This window comes from Bombina bombina, chromosome 4, assembly GCF_027579735.1.
Source record: "Bombina bombina isolate aBomBom1 chromosome 4, aBomBom1.pri, whole genome shotgun sequence".
NCBI lineage: Eukaryota > Metazoa > Chordata > Amphibia > Anura > Bombinatoridae > Bombina > Bombina bombina.
In genome coordinates this window covers 36,117,738-36,138,095 of record NC_069502.1, presented here as the reverse complement: position 1 = coordinate 36,138,095, position 20,358 = coordinate 36,117,738, and the positions used below count along the sequence as shown (strand labels likewise).

At 41.3% G+C, this 20,358-nt stretch overlaps 1 protein-coding gene across 1 annotated transcript in view; it reads right to left on the bottom strand.

Annotated features, from left to right (window-relative positions):
• The window catches only part of LOC128656825 (cytosolic carboxypeptidase-like protein 5), a 602,149-nt gene that overhangs the window by 53,252 nt on the left and 528,539 nt on the right, over positions 1-20,358 (bottom strand). Inside the window, exon 14 of the mRNA XM_053710990.1 lies at positions 13,347-13,507. Coding sequence (XP_053566965.1) covers positions 13,347-13,507 — 161 coding nt within the window. The remainder of the gene's footprint in view (positions 1-13,346; positions 13,508-20,358) is intronic.

Sequence of the window (20,358 nt, the reverse complement as noted above, 5' to 3'; positions counted from 1 at the left end):
TAGGGTAGATATAGCTCCCTCCACCTTAGGGACCGTTTGCCATGAGTCCCGAATGGTGTCTGAAATGGGAAACATTTTCTTAAAATTAGGAGGGGGAGAAAACGGTATACCTGGTCTATCCCATTCCTTTCTTATAATTTCCGAAATTCTCTAAGGAATTGGAAAAACATCAGTGTAAGTAGGTACTTCTAGATATTTATCCATCTTACACAATTTCTCTGGTGGAATTACAATAGGGTCACAATCATCCAGAGTCGCTAAAACCTCCCTAAGTAACAGGCGGAGGTGTTCAAGCAAATTTAAAGGACATCGCATCCGAATCTGTCTGAGGTAAAACATTCCCTGAATCTGAAATTTCACCCTCAGACAGTAATTCCCTGACCCCCAACTCAGAACACTGTGAGGGTACATCGGAAATAGCTAATAAAGCATCAGAGGATTCAGTATTTACATTAATACCTGACCTACTGCGTTTACCCTGCAACACTGGTAATTTAGATAATACCTCAGTAAGGGTAGTTGACATAACTGCAGCCATCTCCTGCAGAGTAAAAGAATAAGACGCACTAGATGTACTTGGCATCGCTTGTGTGGGCGTTAAAGGTTGTGACACTTGGGGAGAATTGGATGGCATATCCTGATTCTCTTCAGACTGAGAATCATCCTTAGGCACACTTTCTTGACCTAATATATGGTCTTTACAATGTAAGGTTCTTTCAGTACAAGAGTTACACAATGTTAGAGGGGGTTGCACAATAGCTTCTAAACACATAGAACAATGAGATTCAGATTCCTCAATGTCAGACATGTTTGAACAGACTAGTAATAACCACAAAAGTCGTTTAAACACTTTTTTATTGATCAAAATAAACCTTTGAAAAACGTGTACTGCGCCTTTAAGAAAAGAAAAAGTGAACAAAGGGACCGTCTAGTCAAAATTAAACTTTCAGGGGGGCGGAGCTGACTGCCGAGCTAACAAGACGTGCCACTACAGAGCTCCTGAAGGCAGATTACTAAAATAATTATTTATGGCGTACTAAGTGCCTAAAGAGTTTGTATCCTGATCTTGGCATAACATTAAGACATGGACTTTATATCTGGGCCCAAGATAAAACTGCCGATATAGAAATTTACCAGCCAGCTGAAACCATGGAAGGGAGTTCGGCATCAGGACTGACAGATACCGTTTGACGGACTAACCTACTCCCCGGCCCCCTGCCTAGCTGAGTATTAATTCCCCTGTATTACTCTCAAAATGGAGCATCCCTTATATCTCTACTGGAGGGCATAAGCAGCAAAGCCGACAGACACTTCCACGGCTTAAAGACTACCCTTATTGAACTGCGCAACCAAGATGGCGTCTCTCCCCTGACCTCCCATGACACCTCTGTGGAAAATCTAATAGAAGACTCCTCGCCGGCTCGGCACCTACATTGCCACACTCAGGAGGGACAACCCGATCGAGTCTCAGCCAGCACCATACAAAAGCCAGCAAATAGCGACTTAATGCAGCCACACTCTGAGGCCCCGTCCTACACAGCAAAGGTAGTTTCGGATTTCATAGGATCCATCCTGACCATTACCGGGCGCCACCTTCAGATCTTCTCCTCTCACTACCTGCGCTTCCAAACAGCTTTGACACCTAACGCATTCAAAATCCTGGGAGATGCGGATGACTACTGCAGGCAATCGGCAACGATTGCCCACATCCTAGCTAAGGTATCTCCAGCATGGGGGAGAAAAGCCCTGGCTGCAGACCTGTCTTGTTCCCGCGAGGGCAAAGCTCTCCATCACTCCCTCCCGCAGATGTTTTACTTCACCAGCAGAGTTCACCCAGAGACTGGCCGAGATCCATGTTATAGCAAGTCGGCTTTGAAAAGGGGTATCGGCTAAACAATACATCTTTACAGGCTTGGCCGGCTCTGCCAAGTTTGGGGATTATCCCTGTCTGGACTCGCTACTTTCCTCATGAGTATTAATATTTCCTTTATTTAGATTGCATTGTCTTAGTTCTGCTATCATCAAACGTTACATTTGGGCTCAGCAGGATCGGATGCCTTATTTTACATGACTCTTTGATATTTAACTGTTTAACCCACGAGTATCATCATAGGCTGTTTCACTTAGACCCCTATGGGGAATAATATGTTTTTCCTGTAATTTCTTAATCGCAATAGATTCAAATGTTAAACAGTTTTGTCACTTTGTCATAGCACTTTACAATACTTTATTATTTATCTGCTGGAACATCGTGGAAGAATATAAGTGGTAATAGAAGAGACTTACTGTATAAAATATGCTCTTTGCTTACTGGGAGCTAACTAAGTTTATAGCTATGTGATTATACTGCCTTGTTCCTCTAGTGTGAGATAGGGAGCGTTGTTAAGGCCCCCAGTTACATTATGAAGGCTGTTTATGTAAATAACAGGCAGGACTGTACCTACTGCACATTGCTATCCACATAATGCATATATTCTGTAGACCATTTAGCTATGATAATTCTCTCTTCTAGGTGTGCTTATTTTGACCGCTATAGATAGTGACAGACATGCTGGGGTAATCCTGCAATATAACCCCTAGATAAGAAGCACTCTACAATTACCTAAACTTAGTTAACTTGTATTTATAGGGGGTCTTTAGATCTAAACATTCCAGTAACCTACCCCCTCCATAATACAGCCCCTGGGGACATGTAAAATAGTATGGAGCGCCACCCATGCACTTTGCATTGCGCAAAGTTAGACATCCTATCATAATTTGTCTCTCTCAAGCTTATGATTTCAAGCTCTTAGAACGTACATATGGGGAATTCCCTCTATAAAGTCCATATTATGTGTTCATGACTACTAGACCAGTCTACTGAACCGATGTTTATAACTTAACTATCCCCCCCTCTCAAGTTCCCCAGGGGGTCTGAATTCACAGTAGAGTGATTCACTCCTAGACTAGTAAATTAGTTACAGCACCCATATTTTAATATCCCCATCCTATGTCATTTGCTATGTCATTCGCTCGTCTTCTACTACATAACTTTCCCTAGGGTGCGAATAGTATGTTCTGACCTCCTTCCCCCCCCCCTCTACTACCACAGATATAACTACCCTCGCCCCATAGATACACATAGCACATAAGAAGTTTAAAACAGCTCCCTATTTTAGTCACTATTCTATTCTCACCTATAGCATACATGGTCCAATAAATAAGTCCATCCTGCAGCCCTGTCACAGTTGGCTCCGTCCTCCTTGCTTATCCTCCCCCTCCCCCCCCCCCATAATTCGAGTGGCTCTCGCCCACTGCTATACCTCTTCTTTCCCGTTCTTTACGACCTACTTAAGGTAATTTTCAATGCTAATTCTCCACACCATGATAAGAATTTCCACTTTAGTCATTTTATAGGAGTGGAGATCAGATTCCAAGCATTAAAATATAAAATGAAGTTATACCTTAGTTTGCCCAAACTTCTATTTGACACCTCTCTGGACATAGCATAGGTTTCCACTCACTAAAGCCGTCCTTGTAATTTTACTGCTGTTATGTTTATTTTTGCAAGCCCTAATATTGACTCACTTTGATGCTGGGTACAGTTACCCCACTATTACCTGCATAGATAACTTACAGGTCACAATATTGTGTGTCGTACTCATGTTAATCTTATAGATGGGCAAACTCTGTATTATGTATTGTTTTTCTTTTTGAAACTTCAATAAAAAATTTTATAAAAATAAAAATAAAATTAAACTTTCATTATTCAGATAGGACTTGTAATTTTAATTAACTTTTCAATGTACTTTTATCATCAAATTTGCTTTGTTCTCTTGGTATTCTTATTTTAAACAAAACCTAGGTAGGCTCATATGCTAATTTCTAAGCCCTTGAGGCAATGATGTGCAGTCACTAGAGGCAGGTGAGGCAGTGCTTCACCTCTCATATGGGCAAAAATATATATTTTTTTATTGGCTCAAAAAAAAAATTGTAATTTTTTTTCCCCAGCATTTTTTTTTCTCACAGCTATATGTTGTGCAATGGAGAGGCACAAGCAGGTCTGCCCACCATTACACAACATGCTGTGCCACCTACTAAATGCAAGTGGTTAAGATCATTGCATGGCCCATTAACTGCTTATTTGAGGCAGTCCTATTTGGGCTGAACCAATCCAGTGAGAGGCATTAGTAAGTGGAACATAGGGTTGGGGCTGGATGTTAAATCATATAAAACAAAACAAAAACGGAAAAAAACAACTTTCATATATTTTGTTGCTGTCCTGTGAACCTGCTAGCTTTGCTAAAGGGAAAAAGAGAGTTCTGTTCTTCCCCTCTAAGTGCAGTGGAATGTGCCACTGTCACTTCCTGAATCCTTACAGAGCAGGAAGAGAGACAGAGAGAGCAGTTTCTTTCATGTAATTAGCAAGAGTCCATGAGCTAGTGACGTATGGGATATACATTCCTACCAGGAGGGGCAAAGTTTCCCAAACCTTAAAATGCCTATAAATACACCCCTCACCACACCCACAATTCAGTTTTACAAACTTTGCCTCCTATGGAGGTGGTGAAGTAAGTTTGTGCTAGATTCTACGTTGATATGCGCTCCGCAGCAAGTTGGGGCCCGGTTTTCCTCTCAGCGTGCAGTGAATGTCAGAGGGATGTGAGGAGAGTATTGCCTATTTGAATTCAATGATCTCCTTCTACGGGGTCTATTTCATAGGTTCTCTGTTATCGGTCGTGGAGATTCATCTCTTACCTCCCTTTTCAGATCGACGATATACTCTTATATATATACCATTACCTCTGCTGATTTTCGTTTCAGTACTGGTTTGGCTTTCTACAAACATGTAGATGAGTGTCCTGGGGTAAGTAAGTCTTATTTTCTGTGACACTCTAAGCTATGGTTGGGCACTTTTTTATAAAGTTCTAAATATATGTATTCAAACATTTATTTGCCTTGACTCAGGATGTTCAACATTCCTTTTTTCAGACAGTCAGTTTCATATTTGGGATAATGCATTTGAATCAATCTTTTTTTCTTACCTTAAAAAATTTGACTTTTTCCCTGTGGGCTGTTAGGCTCGCGGGGGCTGAAAATGCTTCATTTTATTGCGTCATTCTTGGCGCGGACTTTTTTGGCGCAAAAAATCTTTTCTGTTTCCGGCGTCATATGTGTCGCCGGAAGTTGCGTCATTTTTTTGACGTTCTTTTGCGCCAAAAATGTCGGCGTTCCGGATGTGGCGTCATTTTTGGCGCCAAAAGCATTTAGGCGCCAAATAATGTGGGGGTCTTATTTGGCGCTAAAAAAAATATGGGCGTCGCTTTTGTCTCCACATTATTTAAGTCTCATTATTTATTGCTTCTGGTTGCTAGAAGCTTGTTCACTGGCATTTTTTTTCCCATTCCTGAAACTGTCATTTAAGGAATTTGATCAATTTTGCTTTATATGTTGTTTTTTCTATTACATATTGCAAGATGTTCCATGTTGCAACTGAGTCAGAAGATACTTCAGGAAAATCACTGCCCAGTGCTGGAGCTACCAAGCTAAGTGTATCTGCTATAAATTTTTGGTATCTGCAGATAAAATTTCCTTTAGTACTGTTACATTACCTGTTGCTGTTCCGTCAACATCTAATTTTCAGAGTGTTCCTGATAAACATAAGAGATTTTTTTTTTTTTTAAATCCATTAAGAAGGCTATGTCTGTTATTTCTCCTTCTAGTTTACATAAAAGTCTTTTAAAACTTCTCTTTTTTCAGATGAATTTTTAAATGAACATCATCATTCTGATACTGATAATGGTTCTTCTGGTTCAGAGGTTTCTGTCTCAGAGGTTGATGCTGATAAATCTTTGTATTTGTTCAAGATGGAATTTATTCGTTCTTTATTTAAAGAAGTATTAATTGCATTAGAAATAGAGGATTCTGGTCCTCTTGATACTAAATCTAAACGTTTAAATAAGGTTTTTAAATCTCCTGTAGTTATTCCAGAAGTGTTTAATCTCCCTGATGCTATTTCTGAAGTAATTTCCAGGGAATGGAATAATTTGGGTAATTCTTTTACTCCTTCTAAACGTTTAAGCAATTATATCCTGTGCCATCTGACAGATTAGAGTTTTTTGGGACAAAATACCTAAGGGTAGCCTTATGCATGGAAATTTTAGGTCTTAGGACTGCCGCATCAGATGCGATCTCCTTTGCTCGTTTTCACATGCGACCTCTTCAGCTCTGTATGCTGAACCAATGGTGCAGGGATTACTCAAAGATATCTCAATTAATATCTTTAAACCGATTATACGACACTCTCTGACATGGTGGACAGATCACCATCGTTTAGTTCAGGGGGCTTCTTTGTTCTTCCGACCTGGACTATAATCTCAACAGATGCAAGTCTTACAGGTTGGGGAGCTGTGTGGGGGTATCTGACGGCACAAGGGGTTTGGGAATCTCAGGAGGTGAGATTTCCGATCAATATTTTGGAACTCCGTGCAATTTTCAGAGCTCTTCAGTCTTGGCCTCTTCTGAAGAGAGAGTTGTTCATTTGTTTTCAGATAGACAATGTCACAACTGTGGCATACATGAAAGAAGTATTTCAAATTTGGTTTGGGCGGAATCCAGCTCCTGTCTAATCTCTGCGGTTCATATCCCAGGTATGGACAATTGGAAAGCGGATTATCTCAGTCGCCAAACGTTGCACCTGGGCGAATGGTCTCTTCACCCAGAGGTATTTCCTCAGATTGTTCAAATGTGGGAACTCCCAGAAATAGATCTGATGGCTTCTCATCTAAACAAGAAACTTCCCTGGTATCTGTCCGGATCCCGGGATCCTCGGGCGGAGGCAGTGGATGCATTATCTCTTCCTTACAAGTGTCATCCTGCCTATATCTTTCCGCCTCTAGTTCTTCTTCCAAGGGTATTCTCCAATATTCTAAAGGAATGCTTGTTTGTCCTGCTGGTAGCTCCAGCATGGCCTCACAGGTTTTGGTATGCAGATCTTGTCCGGATGGCCTCTTGCCAGCTGTGGACTCTTCCGTTAAGACCAGTCTTTCTGTCTCAAGGTTCTTTTTTCCATCAGGATCTCAAAACCTTAATTTTAAGGTATGGAGTTTGAACGCTTGATTCTTGGTCAAAGAGGTTTCTCTGACTTTGTGATTGATACTATGTGACAGGCTCGTAAATCTGTATCTAGAGAGATATATTATAGAGTCTTGAAGACTTATATTTCTTAGTGTCTTTCTCATCTTTTTTCTTGGCATTCTTTTTGAATACCGAGAATTTTTCAGTTTCTTCAGGATGGTTTAGATAAAGGTTTGTCCGCAAGTTCCTTGAAAGACAAATCTCTGCTCTTTCTGTTCTTTTTCACAGAAGGATTGCTAATCTTCCTGATATTCATTGTTTTGTACAACCTTTGGTTCGTATAAAACCTGTCATTAAGTCAATTTCTCCTCCTTGGAGTTTGAATTTGGTTCTGGGGGCTCTTCAAGCTCCTCCTTTTGAACCCATGCATTCTTTGGTCGTTATATTACTTTCTTGGAAAGTTTTGTTTCTTTTGGCCATCTCTTCTGCCAGAAGAGTCTCTGAATTATCTACTCTTTTTTTGTAAGTCTCCTTTTCTGATTTTGCATCAGGATAAGGCGGTGCTGCGAACTTCTTTTGAATTTTTTACCTAAGGTTGTGAATTCTAACAACATTAGTAGAGAAATTGTGGTTCCTTCATTATGTCCTAATCCTATGAATTCTAAGGAGAAATCATTGCATTCTTTGGATGCTGTTAGAGCTTTGTAATATTATGTTGAAGCTACTAAGTCTTTCCGAAAGACTTCTAGTCTATTTGTCATCTTTTCCGGTTCTAGAAAAGGCCAGAAAGCTTCTGCCATTTCTTTGGCATCTTGTTTGAAATCTTTATTTCATCATGCCTATGTTGAGTCGGGTAACACTCCGCCTCAAAGGATTACAGCTCATTCTACTAGGTCAGTTTCTACTTCCTGGGCGTTTAGGAATGAAGCTTCGGTTGATCAGATTTGCAAAGCAGCAACTTGGTCCTCTTTGCATACTTTTACTAAATTCTACCATTTTGATGTGTTTTCTTCTTCTGAAGCAGTTTTTGGTAGAAACGTACTTCAGGCAGTGGTTTCAGTTTGAATCCTCTGCTTATGTTTTTTCATTAAAATTTTATTCTGGGTGTGGATTATTTCAGCAGGAATTGGCTGTCTTTATTTTATCCCTCCCTCTCTAGTGACTCTTGCGTGGAAAGATCCACATCTTGGGTAATCATTATCCCATACGTCACTAGCTCATGGACTCTTGCTAATTACATGAAAGAAAACATAATTTATGTAAGAACTTACCTGATAAATTCATTTCTTTCATATTAGCAAGAGTCCATGAGGCCCGCCCTTTTTTGTGGTGGTTTTGATTTTTTTGTATAAAGCACAATTATTCCAATTCCTTATTTTATATGCTTTCGCACTTTTTTCTTATCACCCCACTTCTTGGCTATTCGTTAAACTGAATTGTGGGTGTGGTGAGGGGTGTATTTATAGGCATTTTAAGGTTTGGGAAACTTTGCCCCTCCTGGTAGGAATGTATATCCCATACGTCACTAGCTCATGGACTCTTGCTAATATGAAAGAAATGAATTTATCAGGTAAGTTCTTACATAAATTATGTTGTTTCAGCCACATCTTATTAAAGTAAGATTTTACTGAAAGGGATTTTGTTAGTGAAAATGATAATTTAATGAATGTGGTTTAGTGTGTTTTTACTCTTTTACAGCAGGGTCCTTTTTGTATTTTGTTTACTCAAACTTTACACCCACTAACTTAGCAGCTTGCCTCTGTACTTCACACTAAATTATAGACTCATTTTCTGAACTCTCTGTAGCTCTGCTGTTTTATTACTTTAAAATGCAGTGGTCCCTCTCCCCCCCCTTGTGTGTGTCTCTCTCTCTATCTATCCATCTCTCTCCTTATGTGTTGTTCTCCCCCATGGTCTCTTTCTCTCTCTGTCTCTCTTCCTCCCCCTCTGACTCTCATCCCTTATGTGTCTCTCTAACCCTCTCTGTGTGATTGTGTGTGTCTCTCTCTCTCTCTCTCTCACCCTCTGTGTGTGATTGTGTCTCTCTCTCTAACCCTCTGTGTGTGATTGTGTCTCTCTCTTTCTCTCTCACCCTCTGTGTGTGATTGTGTCTCTCTCTTTCTCTCTCTCTAACCCTCTGTGTGTGATTGTGTCTCTCTCTTTCTCTCTCACCCTCTGTGTGTGAATGTGTCTCTCTCTCTCTTTCTCTCTCTAACCCTCTGTGTGTGATTGTGTCTCTCTCTTTCTCTCTCACCCTCTGTGTGTGATTGTCTCTCTCTCTCTCTCTAACCCTCTGTGTATGATTGTGTCTCTCTTTCTCTCTCTCTAACCCTCTGTGTGTGATTGTGTCTCTCTCTCTAACCCTCTGGGTGTGATTGTGTCTCTCTCTCTCTCTCTCTCTCTCGAACCCTCTGTGTGTGATTGTGTCTCTCTTTCTCTCTCTCTCTCTCTCTCGAACCCTCTGTGTGTGATTGTGTGTCTCTCTCTCTTTCTCTCTAACCCTCTGTGTGTGATTGTGTCTCTCTCTCTCTCTAACCCTCTGTGTGTGATTGTGTCTCTTTCTCTCTCTCTCTCTAACCCTCTGTGTTTGATTGTGTCTCTCTCTCTCTCTCTCTCTCTCTCTCTCTCTCTCTCTCTAACCCTCTGTGTATGATTGTCTCTCTCTCTCTTTCTCTCTAACCCTCTGTGTGAGATTGTGTCTCTCTCTATTTCTCTCTCTCTCTCTAACCATCTGTGTGTAATTGTGTCTCTCTTTCTCTCTCTCTAACCCTTTGTGTGTGTTTGTGTCTCTCTTTCTCTAACCCTCTGTATGTGATTGTGTCTCTCTTTCTCTCTAACCCTCTGTGTGTGATTGTGTCTCTCACTCTCTCTTTATTTCTCTCTCTCTCTAACCCTCTGTGTGTGATGGTGTCTCTCTTTCTTTCTCTCTCTCTAACCCTCTGTGTGTGATTGTGTTTCTCTTTCTCTCTCTCTAACCCTCTGTGTGTGATTGTGTCTCTCTCTCTTTCTCTCTCTCTAACCCTCTGTGTGTGATTGTGTCTCTCTCTCCCTTTTTCTCTAACCCTCTGTGTCTTTCTCCCCCGTCTCTCTCTCCCTTTCCCCCCGAGTGCTTTTCTGTGTTTCTGTCTACCTTTTATTTATTTAATTAATGAAATGGTAGTGCCATCTGATGGTGTGGCTTTATTTAAAGGGGTGGGGTCAAGCGCCCCACCATCTTTAAATTTCACCAGCCACCACTGGATCAAGACATTTTTATATTTACTGAATAATGAAAGAATCTATAAGCATTAAAGTAAAAACTATGTTTTAAACATATTTTAATGGGCATGGATTTCTAGATCTCATAATCAGAGCAAGCATTGTGTTATCTGGCAAGAGTTTCTGTTACAATCCTTTTAGACTAAAATCAGATGTTTACTAAGTTGACCAGTTTTCCAAGACACCATTTAAAGGGACATGAAACCCATATGAAACCCATATGCAAATTTAAATAACTTTCCAATTTACATCTAATATCTAATTTTCTTCATTCTTTTGATATCCTTTGTTGAAAATCATATCTAAATATGCTCAGTAGCTGCTGATTGGTGGCTGCACATAGATACCTCATGTGATTGGCTCACCCATGTGCATTGCTATTTCTTCAACAAAGGATATCTAAAGAATGAAGGAGTATCCTAGCCACTGCCTCACCAGCCTCTGACGTCACTGCACATCACTGCCTTGAGGGCTGCCTCTTATCAAATGTTTTTTAAATTCCTTTTCCCTACAAGAGACTGATAAGTTCATGTGGGTCATATAGATAACACTGGGTTAATGCACAGGGAGTTATTTAAGAGTTAGCACAAGACAATACTAAATGCAAGTCAATAAATAATAAACAGTCACAGTCTTGTGATCAGGGGGCTGGAAGAAGGTTCCTAGATACAAGGTAATCACAGAGGTAAAAAGTATATTAATATAACTGTGTTGGTTATGCAAAACTGGGGAATGGGTAATAAAGGGATTATCTATCTTTTAAAACAATAACAATTTGACTGTAGACTGTCCCTTTAAATAACGTTAAATTCTCTCAAAATTTAACTTAAAATCGTTGGTTTATCCAAAAATTACTGCACCCCAGTAGTAAGGGGAGAAATAAGGCTCTAAAGTACTTAAATAAACAACTTGTCAATTTACAGTGAAAAATACCCTCTGCGCCTACATCGCCCCAGGGTACTTCAAAACAACTTTCCAACACTCCAGACCAGATTGCACAGTCCAGGAGCCACCGGAGTTACTGCTTGCTGCTGCCTAGTCTGAAGGAAGTGCGCATCTGAGTGTGTGAAAATAAGCCCCGCCCCTTAATATCGATGCCGGAGTAGGTAGGCCCAAACAGAACCACATAGGGAAGCGGTTTTACACCTACGTTACCAAAACACAGAATAACCCCTCAAACACACCAATATCAAATAGGTTATTGCCAGAAAAAAAAAACGTTATGCACCGTTTTTCTTTATGACTCTCATAGTGTCACATAATGCCCATAAAATGTCAACTATCTATAAATAAAATACAGGGACTCCAGCAACACCTTTCTGTAAAATAGGATTACTGCTTACCCCATTCCCATACAGGGAAATAAATGCCAGCCAGTTCTGATATATCAAGTCTCCTCAGAAATAAAAGGCTGCACATACCTTAATGCTGCTTGTAGCATGAAACCGGTCTCCACACTGAAGATGTCTCATGGTTACCTTCAGAAGTCTTGTGGGAACCAGCGTGGATCTTAGTTACAACTGCTAAGATCATCAACCTCAGGGCAGAAAACTTCTGCTATAACACCGTGAGGAAAATAGTACTCACCGGTACCATTTAAAATAAAAAACTTCTTGATTGAAGAAACTAAAACTAGCACCTCACTTTACCTCTTCCTAGTATAAAACACAGGCAAAGAGAATGACTGGAGGTGGAGGGGAAGGGAGGAGCTATATATACAGCTATGCTGTGGTGCTCTTTGCCACTTCCTGTTAGCAGGAGGATAATATCCAGCTATATATACAGCTATGCTGTGGTGCTCTTTGCCACTTCCTGTTAGCAGGAGGATAATATCCCACAAGTAAGGATGAAATCCGTGGACTCGTCTTATCTTGTAGAAGAAATAATGTTATATAATTCTGCACATAGTGCAGAATTATATAACATTATATTAGTGCTAGCTTTATGTAATCTAATATTCCCTGTGAACTTTTATTAAAAAATAGTGTTTTCCAGACCCACTCTCTGTGCTCTTCTGAGCGGGTCTGTTTTTTACACTGAGCACATCTGGCCAGCTGTCTAGTCACAGCCCGGCCCGACCGCGCCATTACACTCAGTGCAGCTCGCTCCCGCTGTCAGACAGAGCAGGAGCGAGCTGCACTGAGTATAGTGGCGCGGTCGGGCCGGGCTGTGACTAGAGAGCTGGTCAGATGCGCTCAGTGTAAAAAACAGACCCGCTCAGTAGAGCACAGTAGAGCGGGTCTGGAAAACACTCTTTTTTAATAAAAGTTCACAGGGAATATTAGATTACATAAAGCTAGCACTAATATAACATTCTTTTCTATGTTTACTGGCCCTTTAAGATGTGAAAGAGAACAAACTTAGTGAGGAGATGTGAGGAGCATCTGTAATTGAGCCTTTACTTACGTTAGTTGTAACAACACATTTTAAGAATTTATTTGTTAAAAATGTACAAAAATTCTACCGACCCTTAGAATTCAGGTTTTTAACTTAAACTCTATAATAAGTGTATTCTAACAATGTACTTGTAACAGTAGATCCATGTGAATTCTTTTCAGCTGAAGCTTTATTTTGTTCCTTTCAAATGATGTTATTTTTATATATTGTTTTGTAGCAAAAACCCAAGGCCTGCACGGATGTCTCCTTCATGATTCAGATAGAGCAGCAAATTTAAGCAACTTTCTATTTTACTCCTATTGTCAATTTTTCATCATTTTCTTTGTATCTTTATTTGAAAAAGCAGGAATGTAAGCTTAGGAGTCAGACCATTTTTGGTTCAGCACCCTGGGTAGCGCTTGCTGATTGGTGGCTACATGTACCAAAGGCAGCTGCAATAAAAGGGACACTAAACACATGTCATCTTTAGATGAAATACAGGTATAGATGAGCTGGTGGCAACACATCAGCCCTGGAATGTAGCGAAACACAGATTTCAACATGGTGGCATGGCAATAATCTCCATAATATCTATTTAGTGCTTCATGTCCCTTTAAGTAGCACTCATGCTTGACAAGTTAAACACATTGTCTCACCTGTGAGTGTGCAGCTCTCCAAAGACGGGTCAGTAGTGTATTTCCATACTCTCAGTAAGGGCGTGTCACTGCCACCAACATGTAGCAGGCCCTGAGGGTGTAGGAGAGTATTTTTCCTAATTGGGATCCTGCTGGGACGCAATCCCATTTTCTCCAATGATCTAGAAAGAGACAAGTAAAAATATTAAATAAATACAAAAACATAGTTTATGCTTACCTGATAAATTTATTTCTCTTGTGGTGTATCCTGTCCACGGATCATCCATTACTTGTGGGATATTCTCCTTCCCAACAGGAAGTTGCAAGAGGATCACCCACAGCAGAGCTGCTATATAGCTCCTCCCCTAACTGCCATATCCAGTCATTCGACCGAAGACAAGCAAGAGAAAGGAGAAACCATAGGGTGCAGTGGTGACTGTAGTTTAAAATTAAAAAATACCTGCCTTAAAATGACAGGGCGGGCCGTGGACTGGATACACCACAAGAGAAATAAATTTATCAGGTAAGCATAAATTATGGTTTCTCTTGTAAGGTGTATCCAGTCCACGGATCATCCATTACTTGTGGGATACCAATACCAAAGCTAAAGTACACGGATGAAGGGAGGGACAAGGCAGGTACTTAAACGGAAGGTACCACTGCCTGTAAAACCTTTCTCCCAAAAATAGCCTCCGAAGAAGCAAAAGTATCAAATTTATAGAATGTTGAAAAGGTATGAAGCGAAGACCAAGTCGCCGCCTTGCAAATCTGTTCAACAGAAACCTCATTTTTAAAGGCCCATGTGGAAGCCACAGCTCTAGTAGAATGAGCTATAATCCTTTCAGGAGGCTGCTGGCCAGCAGTTTCATAAGCTAAGCGGATTATACTTCTTAGCCAAAACAAAAGAGAGGTTGCCGAAGCCTTTTGGCCTCTCCTCTGTCCAGAGTAGACAACAAACAAAGCACGAACCACGTCAAGATTGTGTAATAGACGTTCCTTCTTTGAAGAAGGATTAGGACACACTTATGGAACAACAATCTCCTGATTGATATTCTTATTAGATACCACCTTAGGTAAAAACCCAGGTTTGGTACGCAGAACTACCTTATCTGCATGGAAGATCAGATAAGGAGAATCACATTGTAAGGCAGATAACTCGGAAACTCTACGAGCCGAGGAAATAGCTACCAAAAAAAAAGAACTTTCCAAGATAAAAGTTTGATATCTATGGAATGAAGAGGTTCAAACGGAACCCCCTGAAGAACTTTAAGAACCAAATTTAAACTCCAAGGTGGAGCAACAGGTTTAAACACAGGCTTGATTCTAACTAAAGCCTGACAAAATGCCTGAACGTCTGGAACATCCACCAGACGCTTGTGCAAAAGAATAGACAGCGCAGAAATCTGTCCCTTTAAGGAACTAGCTGACAATCCTTTCTCCAATCCTTCTTGGAGAAAAGATAATATCCTGGGAATCGTGACCTTACTCCATGAGTAGCCCTTGGATTCACACCAATAAAGATATTTACGCCATATCTTATGATAGATTTTCCTGATGACAGGCTTTCGTGCCTGAATTAAGGTATCAATAACTGACTCGGAGAAACCACGCTTTGATAAAATCAAGCGTTCACTCTCCAGGCAGTCAGCCTCAGAGAAATTAAATTTGGATGGTTGAAAGGACCTTGGAGTAGAAGGTCCTGTCTCAGCGGCAGATTCCATGGTGGCAAGGACGACATGTCCACCAGACCTGCATACCAAGTCCTGCATGGCCACGCAGGCGCTATCAAGATCACAGATGCTCTCTCCTGCTTGATTTTGGCAATCAGACGAGGGAGCAGAGGAAACAGTGGAAACACATAAGCCAGGTTGAAGGACCAAGGCGCTGCTAGAGCATCTATCAGCGTTGCCTTGGGGTCCCTGGACCTGGATCCGTAACAAGGAAGCTTGGCGTTCTGATGAGACGCCATGAGATCCAGTTCTGGTTTGCCCCAACGATGAATCAATTGTGCAAACACCTCCGGATGGAGTTCCCACTCCCCCGGATGAAAAGTCTGTCGACTTAGAAAATCCGCCTCCCAGTTCTCTACACCTGGGATATGGATAGCTGATAGGTGGCAAGAGTGAAACTCTGCCCAGCGAATTATCTTTGAGACTTCTAACATCGCTAGGGAACTCCTTGTTCCCCCTTGATGGTTGATGTAAGCCACACTCGTGATGTTGTCCGACTGAAATCTGATGAACCTCATTGTCGCTAGCTGAGGCCAAGCCTGAAGAGCATTGAATATCGCTCTCAGTTCCAGAATGTTTATTGGAAGGAGTGTCTCATCCTGAGTCCACAATCCCTGAGCCTTCAGAGAGTTCCAGACTGCCCCCCAGCCTAGAAGGCTGGCATCTGTCGTTACAATTGTCCAATCTGGCCTGCGAAAGGTCATTCCCTTGGACAGATGGACCCGAGATAGCCACCAGAGAAGAGAATCCCTGGTCTCTTGATCCAGATTTAGTAGAGGGGACAAATCTGTGTAATCCCCATTCCACTGACTGAGCATGCATAGTTGCAGCGGTCTGAGATGTAGGCGTGCAAACGGCACTATGTCCATTGCCGCTACCATTAAGCCGATGTCTTCCATACACTGAGCCACCGAAGGGCGAGAAGTGGAATAAAGAACACGGCAAGAATTTAGAAGTTTTGATAACCTGGACTCTGTCAGGTAAATCCTCATTTCTACAGAATCTATTAGAGTTCCCAGAAAGGAGACTCTTGTGAGAGGGGATAGAGAACTCTTTTCCTCGTTCACCTTCCACCCATGCGACCTCAGAAATGCCAGAACTATGTCCGTATGAGACTTGGCAATTTGGAAATTTGATGCCTGTATCAGAATGTTGTCTAAATAAGGAGCCACTGCTATGCCCTGCGGTCTTAGGACCGCCAGAAGTGACCCCAGAACCTTTGTAAAGATTCTTGGGGCTGTAGCTAACCCAAAGGGAAGAGCTACAAACTGGTAATGCCTGTTCAGGAAGGCAAACCTGAGAAACCGATGATGATCTTTGTGTATCGGAATGTGAAGAAAAGCATTCTTTAAATCCACTGTAGTCATGTATTGACCCTCCTGGATCATAGGTAGGATGGTACGAATAGTCTTCATCTTGAATGATGGAACTCTGAGGAATTTGTTTAAAATCTTGAGATCTAAAATTGGTCTGAAGGTTCCCTCTTTTTTGGGAACCACAAACAGATTTGAGTAAAATCCCTGTCCTTGTTCCTCCTGTGGAACAGGATGGATCACTCCCATAACTAGGAGGTCTTGAACACAGTGTAAGAATGCCTCTCTCTTTATCTGGTTTGCAGATAAATGTGAAAGGTGAAATCTCCCTTTTGGAGGAGAAGCTTTGAAGTCCAGAAGATATCCCTGGGATACAATTTCCAACGCCCAGAGATCCTGGACATCTCTTGCCCAAGCCTGGGTGAAGAGTGAAAGTCTGCCCCCTACTAGATCCGTTACCGGATAGGGGGCTGATACTTCATGCTGACTTAGGGGCAGCAGCAGGCTTTTTGGCCTGCTTACCTTTGTTCCAGGTCTGGTTAAGTCTCCAGACCGACTTTGACTGGGCAAAAGTTCCCTCTTGTTTTGCATTAGAGGAAGTTGATGCCGTACTCGCCTTGAAGTTTCGAAAGGCACGAAAATTAGTCTGTTTGGCCCTTGATTTGGACCTATCCTGAGGAAGGGCATGATCTTTTCCTCCAGTGATATCAGAAATGATCTCCTTCAAACCAGGCCCGAATAGGGATTGCCCCTTGAAGGGAATGTTAAGCAGCTTAGACTTTGAAGTAACGTCAGCTGACCACGATTTAAGCCATAGCGCCCTGCGCGCTTGAATAGCAAAACCAGAATTCTTAGCCGTTAGTTTAGCCAAATGAACAATGGCATCAGAAACAAAGGAATTGACTAGCTTAAGTGCTCTAAGCTTGTCAAGTATGTCATCCAATGGGGTCTCTTCCTGTAAAGCCTCTTCCAGAGACTCAAACCAGAAAGCCGCAGCAGCAGTGACTGGGGCAATGCATAACAAGGGGCTGTAGAATAAAACTTTGTTGAATAAACATTTTTTTAAGGTAACCCTCTAGCTTTTTATCCCTTGGATCTGAGAAAGCACAACTGTCCCCGACAGGGATAGTAGTACGCTTAGCTAGAGTAGAAACTGCTCCCTCCACCTCCATATAAAAACGTTTAAACATGCCAGCAAACGTTTTATATTGTAAATCTATAAGAGTATTACCTCAGAAAGTAAGCATGATACCAGTCGCTATTAAATCACTGTATTCAGGCTTACCTTACATAAATCTGGTATCAGCAGCATTTTCTAGCATTCACATCTTCTAGAAAAAAATTTAACTGCACATACCTCATAGCAGGATAACCTGCACGCCATTCCCCCGCTGAAGTTACCTCTCTCTTCAGTCATGTGTGAGAACAGCAATGGATCTTAGTTACAACCTGCTAAGATCATAGAAATCACAGGCAGATTGTTCTTCTTTTTTCTGCCTGGGACAAAATAGTACAACTCCGGTACCATTTAAAAATAACAAACTTTTGATTGAAGAAAAAAAAACAGCTATGTTACACCACTTCTCTCTTACTACCTCCATGCTTGTTGAGAGTTGCAAGAGAATGACTGGATATGGCAGTTAGGGGAGGAGCTATATAGCAGCTCTGCTGTGGGTGATTCTCTTGCAACTTCCTGTTGGGAAGGAGAATATCCCACAAGTAATGGATGATCCGTGGACTGGATACACCTTACAAGAGAAATAATGGAACAAAAAAAAAAAAAAACAAGGAAACAAGGGATTTGTGACTTGGAGCCATAAGACTGGCGGGAGAGTAGGGGGGGCGGGAGAGTGGGGGGAGGGGCAGGAGAGGGTGGGACCGCTGCACTGCATATTATATACCGTTTTTCTCGCCATTAAATGGATTTTCTAAAGATACCATTATTTTCATCATATCTTATAATTTACTATAAAAAAAATATGATAAAATGAGGAAAAAATGGAAAAAAAACACACTTTTTCTAACTTTGACCCCCAAAATCTGTTACACAGCTACAGCCACAAAAAACACCCATGCAAAATAGTTTCTAAATTTTATCCTGAGCTTAGAAATACCCAATGTTTAAATGTTCTTTGCTTTTTTTGCAAGTTATAGGGCAATAAATACAAGTAGCACTTTGCTATTTCCAAACCAAAATTAGCGCTAGTTACATTGGGACACTGATATCTGGTTGTAAATGCTTCTCTGGGAACCCCTTTGTTCAGAAATAGAAGACATATATGGCTTTGGCGTTGCTTTTTGGCAATTAAAAGGCCGCTAAATGCCGCTGCGCATCACACGTGTATTATGTCTAGCAGTGAATGGGTTATTTAAGTAGCTTGTAGGGTGCTTGCAGGGTTAAATTTAGCTTTAGTGTAGAGATTAGCCTCCCATCTGACACATCACACCCCCTGAGCCCTCCCAAGCAGCTCTCTTACCTCTCCACCGCACAAATGTCCCCACCATCTTAAGTACTGGCAGAAAGTCTGCCAGTACTAAAATAAGTTTTTTGTTTTTTTAATTATTCTGCTGTGTAGGATCCCCCCTTAGCCCCCAACCTCCCTGATCCCCCAAACAGCTCTCTAACCCTCCCCCTCTACCTTAATGGGAGCAATCTTGGGTACTGGCAGCTGGCTGCCAGTACCCAGTTTACAATAAAACATTTTTTTTTTCTGTAGTGTAGCTTCTCCCCCCCCCAAGACCAACCCCCACCCCCTCCCAGATCCCTTAGATCTTAATTATTCCCAATTCCCATCCCCCTTTCTCCCACTTCATATCATAAAATTTTCCATAGTGTAGTGGTTCCCACCTGCTCCAGCCCTGTGCACGGCCGACCGCCACCCCCATGCGCCCGCTCCCATGATCCCGCCCCCCTCTGGCATCATCCACCCATTGATGGCTGCCCACCCGCCTCCCACATAAGCTCCCACCCACCAATGATTGCGGCCATCGATGTCGGATGCAGAGAGGGCCACAGAGTGTATGGTTATTGCAGTATGCCTCGATATCGATATACGTCGTCAGTTGTTAAGGGGTTAATCAATTGTTGTATTAAAGATTGGTTTTAGAGTTGAAAATTTAGAGGAAAAAAATGGATTCTCAGTCTACTTAGATACAAACTTTCCAGCAGCAACAACCATGATGAAAACATAATTTATGTAAGAACTTACCTGATAAATTAATTTCTTTCATATTGGCAAGAGTCCATGAGCTAGTGACGTATGGGATACACAATCTTACCAGGAGGGGCAAAGTTTCCCAAACCTCAAAATGACTATAAATACACCCATCACCACACCCACAATTCAGTTTAACGGATAGCCAAGTAGAGGGGTGGTAAAGAAAGGAGTAGAAAGCATTAACAAAGGAATTTGGAAATAATTGTGCTTTATACAAAATATCATAACCACCATAAAAAGGGTGGGTCTATTGGACTCTTGCCAATATCAAATAAATGAATTTATCAGGTAAGTTCTTACATAAATTATGTTTTATTTCATGTAATTGGCAAGAGTCCATAAGCTAGTGACATATGGGATAGCAATACCCAAGATATGGAACTCCAAACAAGAGTCACTAGGGAGGGAGAGATAAAATAAAACAGCCATTTTCCGCTGAAAAAATTAAATCCACATACAAAAAAATAAGTTTTTCTCATAAATGAAAGAAAAAAAAAACCTTAAAATATAAGCAGAGGAATCAAACTGAAACAGCTGCCTGAAGAACTTTTCTACTAAAAACTGCTTTCGAAGAAGCAAATAAATCAAAACAGTAGAATTTAGTAAATATATGCAAAGAAGACCAAGTTGCTGCTTTGCAAATCTGATCAACTGAAGCTTCATTCTTAAAAGCCCACGAAGTGGAAACTGATCTAGTACAATGAGCTGTAATTCTCTGAGGTGGGCTTGACCCGACTTCAAATAAGCCTGATGAATCAAAAGCTTTAACCAA